The following is a 9656-nucleotide window of genomic DNA, read 5'->3' as shown; positions in this document are numbered from 1 at the left end:
CCTCTCCTGATAGTGAGAATTTATAGGTGGATATTTCACATCGGCGATATTTCTCTTAAACAGAGAGAAAATGAGAAAAAAAGTTATAAAGAAGGATCTACAGGAACTAGCTCTATGTATCTGTGATTGACATGAATCATTTGGGCTTTAGACCAGTGCTCTACCTAACTTGCAAGGGCCCAGTATGCTCTTCAGAAGAATGACTTAGTAATACACCAAGGCACCTGGCTAGCACACATCACTGAAGCATCCACTTGGCCTGATTGGGTCATCCAGCCCAACATTGTTTACTTTGATTGTACTGACTTCTGAGAACCTGCTATCTTCCTTTTTTTTTAAAATGGAAAATGCCTTTTACTTCCTAAGTAAGAAAGACGCAGTATATAAGGACTGCAGGTTATCCCTACAGAATTCCTTTCCTGAAACCTCGTCTGAGTCCACAGAAGACCTTCCACATCCATCCCAGGATGCTGCATTCACTATCCTCTGCTGTACTAGAACCCCACCCAATCTTATTTACTCACAAAACATCTCCCTAACAGGAATGAGATCTCCAGGTATAGGGCGGTATATAAATTCTAATAGTAATAATAGTAGTAGTAGTAGAATGAATGAATAAACAAACACCCACCCACCCACCACAGGCCAGAAAACCTTTCTACATACTGAATGCAAGGGTATGAATTTAACTAGCGATTTCTTATAGCCTTTGTTAGTGCTGTGTCTCCAGTAGCTGGCTATCAGCTTCAGTGCAACAGTGGCTGCTGTTAATGCTGTCTGTCCCTGGTATTGTTTGCTTGTTCCAGGATGAGACACACGATTTGGAAATTACAAATCATGGTTGTCTGCAAGTTACGACCAACATTTATGGCACAAGGCTTAAAGTTAGGACTATCAGGGTGGTGTTGTGAAGCACCCAGTAGAATCATAAAATTGTAGAGTTGGAAGGGACCATTATAATAATAATAATTTATTATTTATACCCCACCCATCTGGCTGGGTTTCTCCAGCAACTCTGAGGGTCATTTAATCCAAGCCCTGCAATGCAGGAATCTTTCGCCCAACGTGGGGCTCAAGCCCACAACCCTGAGATTAAGAGTCTCATGCTATACTGACTGAGCTATTCCAATACATTTTCTGTCAAAACGAAGTGATGCCCAACATCTGAGATTTAGTACAAAAATCTTATTTTGCAACAGAATCAGAACCTGGCCTAAGAGTATTGAAACACTGTATTTCTTATGCGTCTTGCGTAGAAAGATATTGCAATGGCTTAGAACTCATAGACAGCTGCATTAGTATTAGATATTTTCAGAAGTACCTCCCCAAGGAAGTCACTTACGTCTTGAAAAATTATAAAATTGACCACTTCTTAATGAGCATCACGTTTAGTACTGATACCTTCACACAAGATGAATTTCCTACATGTAAATGCTTCCATGTAGAAAACACTAAGTGAAAGAAGGGATCAAAAGGGAAAGTACAGGTAACTCCCAATTTACATGGGGGTTACGTTGCAAGGCGAAATCTCGTATATTTGAAACTCCATTGAAAAAGCTTCCAAACACCCTCTTCCACCCCTGCCCCTTTTTGTGATATTTTCAGGTCACTTCTGGGTTTGGCGCAGTCGCACACATATTGGATGTGCCTAAAATGGTTGCTGCCTGCATTCCAAATGTGTAACAATAAAATTACATTTTTCGTCTTTTTATTAATCTACCAAAGAAACACATGAAAAAAGTATACAACTGCCTTTCACAGCAACTTGCCAGGTGAGATTTCCTTTTGGTAAAGGAAATTCATATTGTGTGAAGCAGCTCTTAGTAGAAGTGCCTACTGAGCAGGTTTAAGTACTCAGTTAAAGAGTTTTGCAGAAATCAGGCCTGAAATCCCCAGTCTTGTCTCTTGAAGCTCCCTGGGCAAACATGGGCCACTCATTACTGCATAGTGGTACCTTACACGGATGCTGCATGGGTGAAAAGGGGTGAGGAAAAAAACAACATCCTAGACAAAAGCAGGACAGAAATGTAATAAGACTTAGAAGTTACCTGAAAAGATGTCAAAAGTCAAGCCTTCAGAAGCGAAGTGACTGTCCTTCAGTCTTTTATGCCAGTAAAGCTAATCACTTCCCTAAATTGGTTGAAAGCCTTGTGTCTGTGTTCTTCAACTGTAAAGCTGTCTTGAGTGAGCCCACAAAAGAAGACAAGACCCCAACATTTGGAAACTTCTCCAACTAGGAGGCTTACATGATCATATACAAAGGAAGGTTTACAAAGCCAATCAAGAAGCATTCTTCAAAAGAACTGTTTATTGATACTGAAATTGTGTTTCATTACCTGGTTGACAAAACCTTGTGGTCCTTTAAAAAAATTATCACAACATTGTCTCGCACTCTCTTCCTGTTCTGCTAAGTGTCCCCTCACCCAGTCCTCCAGCTGGGTGAGTTGTACCCTTTGGGATACTTTGGGGTTGGGTGTCAAGGCAAAACATCTTAGGCCTTGCCAACCCACAAAAAAAAAAAAGGGAAGAAAAAGCATCTCATCCCAGAGGAGAGGAAGAGACTAATAATGATCTAACCAAAGAGGAAAAAGCAGGCATCAGAAGAAACGTCAAGGGTCCCACAAAAAGCACCTTTTAAAATAAAACAGAACCAGCAACATATATTCTACTGTAGCAAGGAGTTCATTCCAACATCCTGTGAATGTATGGGCACCCCACCTAAGACAAAGCAGCTTTGTCATTTGAATCACCGCAAAAGGAAAATGAAGAACAACCAAAGGCTAAAGAACAGAAATGAAATTAATTCCCTCTGAGTCCTATGGAAAATCTGAGATAATGCTTTTCCACAAGGTAGTCCACATACTAGCAGCAACCTGCTCTTTATCCCTAAAGCCATCACTGTCAAGAATTCAAGAGGTGGACCGAGTGGCTATGCTGTTATTAAAAAGGCTTTAAGCTGCTGGTTCTGCGAATGCCTAACCCAGCAACTTGTTTTGGCAGAGCTCCTCAGGGCTACCAAATCTGTAAGGAGGGAGGGTTAATACAGCAAAGCATTTGTTTAAAGTGCTTGCTCATTTAATCAACAACAAAGCCAACTCTGAAAGGAAAAGGGGGAGTTGCAGAGTTGTTTTGACAACCAATGCTGCCAAGGTAAAATAAAATCAAGAGGGAAAGTGCTGTGTTGCTTGCTGAGCTTGCTCTGGGATGCCCTGGTGGGCTTATACAGTGGTCTAGCAGTTATAGCTCAAAAACAGGAGCCAGGCTGGGCAAGCCAGGGCCCCACACAGGTTGACTGGAACTGCCAGCCAGAAGGAGCTAAACACGCACACACATACATGTGATAATAGCCACAATGGCAGCTACTTGTTGGAGATTTTGCAGGTTGCTTTATTCAGATGAACACTCCTTATTGGGCTGAAGAGATGCGGCTCTCCCTCTGGCCTGCCAATTCTGAGCCCAAATCCCAGATCTGTGCAAACAGTTTTCACCATGAGTCCTGGGACTTGGCACTAGCCAAGTGTGGCGAACAAACGTTGGAAGGGACGTGTGGTCTCCCTCAGGGCCAGCAGGCACAGTGTTTTGCTTCCTGCAGAACAGGCAGCACTGTGAGGAAGGACATGTGAAGGATTATTAGCAGCTCTGGCATACAGGGACACATAGAAGAGAAGGGCAGGTGCCTCATGGTCACAACTGAGAGGGGGCATCCTCAAAGGTAATGAGGCTGGACTCCTGGCTGCCTGCTTTCCCTGCAGTGACAGAGTCCCGGCTCTTCTCGGGTAGCAATGGAGCATCAGCCTTGATGTTTTCTTCTTCTTCATCCTCCATGCTGGGCCATGATGACTGATCTTCTACACGCTTCAACCGCTCATTCAGTGCCTTCAGGGCCAGTTGTCTACAGAATGAGAAAATGATCCATAGTGAATGTAGGATAGTTTGCATATTAAGCGGCATATTTCACGAGAGGGGTATTTTCTAGTGCAAGTCACCAAAGGAGTCCAGAGACCCTCTAAGGCTGGGAAGGCCACAGACACCCTTGGCCAACCCTCCAAGGATAGAAAGCACAACCCCAATCATGTGCATTGAGAGTGGAATTGGAAACGGCTCTGCAAGCAACAGCATCCAATGATGTGCCGTTGCAATCAGGGATTTTGTCGTCGTTGGCATCTGTCTGTCATGAGAGACAATGTAATGTGTCTCTGGGGTGAAGTCAAACTGCTGCACACATTGTGCTCCTTCTGGGGCAGCTGGTCTACCTTTGGTCCCCATCCTGCACTCATCTCTCACCTGTGGCTCCTAGAAACTGTCAGCATGCAACAGCGGCCACACACCAGGAAATGACTTTGACTGGCTGGCTAAACCAGATGAGGGTAGCTGATGGGTCTCAAACCCTTAGTGAGTTAGGGACTTCCTTTGAATGCAGAGACATGCTCCAGCGAATAGAGCAGATGAGTGGTCAAGAAGGCTGTTTCTGCACATGCTGTAGAGGGAAGTGATAGGCAGATGGGGCTTGTCAACCTGGGAAGGCAAAACTTCTATGAGAAGGAAAACTCTGATTCTAAACCTCTGCTGCCTTGTGGGCTATCTCCAGGAGATGAAAAAACTCAGGAGTAAACCCTACACAAATCTGGAGGAAGTCCCTAAGACTGTTGGATGGTTCCTCAAATGCCTCTTTCTGGCAACTCCTGCAGCCATGCTGGTACCAAACATTGCTCTGCTTCATTTTGGATCACATCAGCGAGGCCAAGAGGGGGGTCTTGTTGTCTGAGCAGCCCAGGACCACCATACACACTTCCCAGGCTTGAGGCCTGGGGAGGTCACTTCGGTGCTGCTAACGCAGCAGTTTTACTTCACCCCTGGAGGTCCATTCCATTGTTTCTCGATACAGACAGATGCCAACAACAACCATTTTAGAAATGTTGTATTTCCTCATTTTCACCTAAAAACAGCATTCAAGGCTACATTCAGCTATTCTGATAACCTTCAAAGGCATGAGGAACCTGTGACCTCCAGATGTCACTGGCCTCTAAATTCTGTCACCCCTGTCCATTAGTCATGCTGTTTGGGGCTGACAGGAGCTGGATTCTACCAGCATATGTATAGCTACAAGTTCCCTATTCTCAGATGTACCAGCACTTAACCTTGATATTCAGAAAAGAGGTAGTCTGTTGCTGGGTCCTATCGACTTCTGCCTTTGATACAATCAAAGAATTATTTAGATCTGCACCAAATTGCTCATCATAATCAGATAGTCATCATTCAATTGTTCCAATATGCATGTTGAACATCAAAAAAAACCAGGGGTGGGTAACCTTGGGACCTCCAGGGATTGCTGACCTGCAGTGTCCATCATTCCTGAGCACTGGCCATGCTGGCTGGGGGCGCTGATGGAGAGTTTGAGGCCAACAATATTTGGAGCATCCCTATCTTACAGAATATTCCCATTCATGAGGTGAATATTTTACTAGCACAAAGTGAATACATGTGGAGTCTTTGCCTTCCTAGAAGAAAATAGTACGGGATTTGTCATATCCATACTGCCTGGAGCTCCTGTGCGAGCAAGGCTTCCTTTGTGCCAAGCAGAGCTCCAAGCATGCCATTGGGACATGTGGGATAAGCTTCTCCTAAGCTGAAGAAAGCTGGCAAGCCTTTAAAAGACACAATAGATCTTCTGCATATGTAATTGGGACAATAGTTGGCTCAAAGCATTAGCACAATGTTGTAGTAGGTGATTTTAACACCTGTATTTTAGGCAATACAGTTAAAAATCACACCTAGCTTTGTTAAAAATGCTTCAGAGCTGAACACTGCTGAAAGCTGTATTAGTGGAACACACTGCACAGTTATATCTACACACATAGTGCTATTAACTGCCTGACAACTTAATCATTCAATCTGCTCCAGGCATTCAGAGTTCTGCATTTTGATGGTGTAAAGTGCACAATAATGACTTTCATCATCAGATTCTTTCAGCTCTTTCATTTGGAAATGCGAAACTAAGTTAAAAGCAAGAGACATATATAGGTGTGGCAATTACTGACTTGATTTAGACTACTAAAATTCCGGATTACTACAGTCTTCAAACAGGACTAAAGCAAGAAAAAGTATACATACACTTCTGCATTTTTAAAAATGTATGCCAGTAATCTGTGAAAAGCAAATTTTAAGTTGAATATTCACTGGCAGTGTTTAACAAGATAGTTTGTAAAGAAGAGTTTTTGGTTGTTTATGAACCAAAAACAGATCTTAGAATTTCTTTTTTAAAGAAATGTTCTTGGAGTTAGTGTGACTACAAAAACATGACTACTCTACAATTGAACTAAGCTTTAGGTGTCAATATGCAGCACCACTGGCAAAGAACAAGCTGGCTGCAATCCTATGGTGGGACTTACTCCCAGGTAAATGTAGAAACTTGGAACTGCACTGCTAAGCTTTTCAGTTTGTCAGGAGTAAATTTTATTGTTTTTATTTCAGCAGCAGTGCTATACTCCTTAATTACACCTACATTTACTAGAAGAGCATCTAAATACTCATTAATATACTTATTATAATATTAATAGCCTTGACTTTTTAAAGATTTTTGCTTGTTTTTTTTAAACAAGTATTTGGATGGATTAAATGTTTTTGTATAGATTCTGTGCCCAAAGAAAAAATTAATGCAACTTCTTTTCATGTGTCTTAACTCGTTAGTATATTTGCAGTCAGTGTTAGAATTTCTGATATATGAATGTAGGTTACGGGCACCACAATGGAATGTCTAGGCTCCTTTTCCCCAGTTGAATTTATTATTAATATTATTACTTAAATTTCTATACTGCTTTATATTCTAAAGAATGAAATTCAAAGCAGTTTACTACACATTACTGTGGTACCTCGGGTTATGTACGCTTCAGGTTACATACACTTCAGGTTACAGACTCCGCTAACCCAGAAATAGTATTTAGGGTTAAGAACTTTGCTTCAAGATCAGAACAGAAAACGTGCTCCAGCGGCGCAGCGGCCCCATTAGCTAAAGTGGTGCTTCAGGTTAAGAACAGTTTCAGGTTAAGAACGGACCTCTGGAACGAATTAAGTACTTAACCCGAGGTACCACTGTACTTAGTATGTCCTTGTGCACCCAGTGATTCAGCAAACAGTACGTGCTGGGCTGTCCCTGCAGGGAACACTTGTCTGGTACAATTCCTTCATGTCACTTCCGATATGTATGCAAACAGATGGGAAACGTGAACACGGGAGTTGATAGTTTGAGGTCCCCATGTTAAGTTTCCCCCACGTACTTGCATACTTGTCTCTCTTTTACATATTGCAGAAACAACATGGTGCTGTGGAAATGCAGGGGTTGTCTGTAGCAGATTTTAGAAAATCTGAAATTACACCACAAACAGTGTTAGTAACTAGCCAGGCAACAGGTGCACCTTGGCTTGGGTCCAGTTGCGACCATGTGGAGATCTCTGGATGCCAGGTTGGTGATTGGGGAAAGCAAAATGTCACTTAGAGAAGGACCTGAAATATTTTCCTTGAAGCTTGAATTTGTTTTATTCTGGATTGTTTTGTTTGATGTTATACAGTGGTACCTCGGGTTAAGTACTTAATGCGTTCCAGAGGTCCATTCTTAACCTGAAACTGTTCTTAACCTGAAGCACCACTTTAGCTAATGGGGCCTCCCGCTGCCGCCGCAGCACGATTTCTGTTCTCATCCTGAAGCAAATTTCTTAACCTGAGGTACTATTTCTGGGTTAGCGGAGTCTGTAACCTGAAGCGTATGTAACCCGAAGCGTATGTAACCTGAGGTACCACTGTACATCAGCCTGCTGACAACTGGGCTACTCCTATACAAAGACAGAATAAGCACACTGAGCTTCAAAAAATATTGAATCCCCAGTTTTGTTTTTTTTAAAAAAGATCCCGATAGGCACAAATGGAGTACCAGCAATATAGAAGACACTTTTAAAATATTGAATTAGATGACTTGCTCCATTTCCTTCTCACCAATGTTCAACAGTGAACATAAGTAGTCTCCAACAAGTTTTATATTGGAGGAATATTACCTTCTCCGTTCAGCATCCTGAGGATCTGTTCCTGGTAAGCTGATAGTAATAGATGAAGGGGCACCAACATCATAACGTTTCACTGTTTTTCGACAGACTTTCACTTTGACCAAGATGCTGTGCACAAGGTTGGCTAGGAAGCCAACCACTGGTTGTAGGATCTCAGGGAAAAATGTGGCAAATGCAAAGTGGTCTGACATATCACCACGTCCTCGGCTGTGCCTCTGGTAAAAACGGAGATATATCCAGCTGGAGAGGACTCCAAAACCATAAGAGGCCAAGACATTGCTTTCGATGAGGGTGGTCAATCTCAGAACTGCCAGGATCAGGAGCAAAAGCATGGGAACAACCTTCATCCGTACCTGAGGTACCTTCAAGACAGTACTGTCACCCATGGTCTGTTTGAGAGCCACCAAGACACCACCAAGGAAGCCCAACATGCCATAGATGCGAACGGTAAATAGGTAAGACAGATTGAATGATGCCATATAGGTGAGAAGATAAGCAAAGGCCCCCAAGAGCCCCACTGATACATTCACCACTGCAAAGAAGATCAAGAGCTCCAGGGCTCCCCATAGTGGTTCCAGCAGCCTCCCTGCCACCACTATAGTAGCCAGGCTTACACCTACATCCCAGATGTGTTTTTCCACCACACTGTGGGTTGCTAATGTCCAAATCCAAAAGTTGGGCGGGAAGAGAAACCCAGGCGTCACCCCGAGCCCATACACGGTGTCCACAGCAAAGGAGAGAAAGTAGAGCAAGATGACGATGGCACATATGGACTTCACCACGACACTGGTGCTGGCCAGAGCAGCCAAGAAGTGTTGCCGAGCTACTGGGAGGTATCTGTTCATCTTTATACCCACAAGCCCTGCCCCACGCGTCAGGGTCCGAGGTCCAAGAGTCTTCGCTTTAGGGGCGAGGCGTTAAGGCGTTGGTGGTGGCCCTGACAACCCCTTCTTTTCTTTAGCACGGATTCGCGGTCGATTCCATCGCCGCCTTCCACGGATCGCCCAAACGGAGGCGACAGCTGATTAAGCCACAGGCCGCTCTGTATGGAGGAGGAAGGAAAGGCGTTCTCCTTTTATCCGGCCTCGTCCCAAATGGGAAACACCGGCACCCCCGCGCCCCACTTTCCTTTGCTTCCGAGCGGGGACCGCTGCACCCTCTCCTCGCGCGGCCCTGCAGCACCCAGCGAGGGCGGCCCAGTCGAGGGCGGCCCCCTTAGCGGAGCGGAGCGAGAGAGGCGCGCGCTCCGGAGCTCACGGGACGGCCAAAGCGGAGGCGCAGCTCGCTCCCTCCCGCAGCCGAGCCCCTCGCAAGCCCCATTCAGCCCGCCGGCGGGGGCGGGGGCCGCTCAGGGAAGGCCTCGCTTCGGCCTGCTCGCCGCCGGAAGCCGGAGCCTCAGCCGCTCTGGTTGAGGCCGACTCCCAAGAGCCTTCTCGCCGCCACTTCCCTCTCCAGGCCAGCACTCCGCTCCTCGGCAGGGCTCCGCTCAGACGCAAACAAACAGCACGGCTGCGCACGCGTGGCTGTTCTATGAGCTGCGCGGGGCACGCCGGGAAATGGAGGCTCGGCCCTGGCGCGCGGCGGACGCTGCCCGCGGCGAGA

The 9656-nt window shown here is 45.1% G+C and overlaps 1 protein-coding gene across 1 annotated transcript; it reads right to left on the bottom strand.

Moving 5' to 3' along the window:
* Nucleotides 1-2290: 2290 nt before the first annotated feature.
* TMEM115 (transmembrane protein 115) lies at nt 2291-9590 on the bottom strand. The gene is made up of 2 exons (XM_083429525.1): nt 8046-9590; nt 2291-3892 (listed from the first exon to the last, which is right to left on the bottom strand). Exons 1-2 carry the CDS (start codon nt 8897-8899, stop codon nt 3685-3687), a joined length of 1062 nt encoding a protein of 353 aa, XP_083285651.1. The 5' UTR covers nt 8900-9590; the 3' UTR covers nt 2291-3684.
* Between the last annotated feature and the right edge of the window lie 66 nt (nt 9591-9656).

Source organism: Podarcis tiliguerta (assembly GCF_965153285.1).
Source record: "Podarcis tiliguerta genome assembly, chromosome: 2".
NCBI lineage: Eukaryota > Metazoa > Chordata > Lepidosauria > Squamata > Lacertidae > Podarcis > Podarcis tiliguerta.
This window is presented reverse-complemented; position numbering and strand designations above follow the sequence as displayed.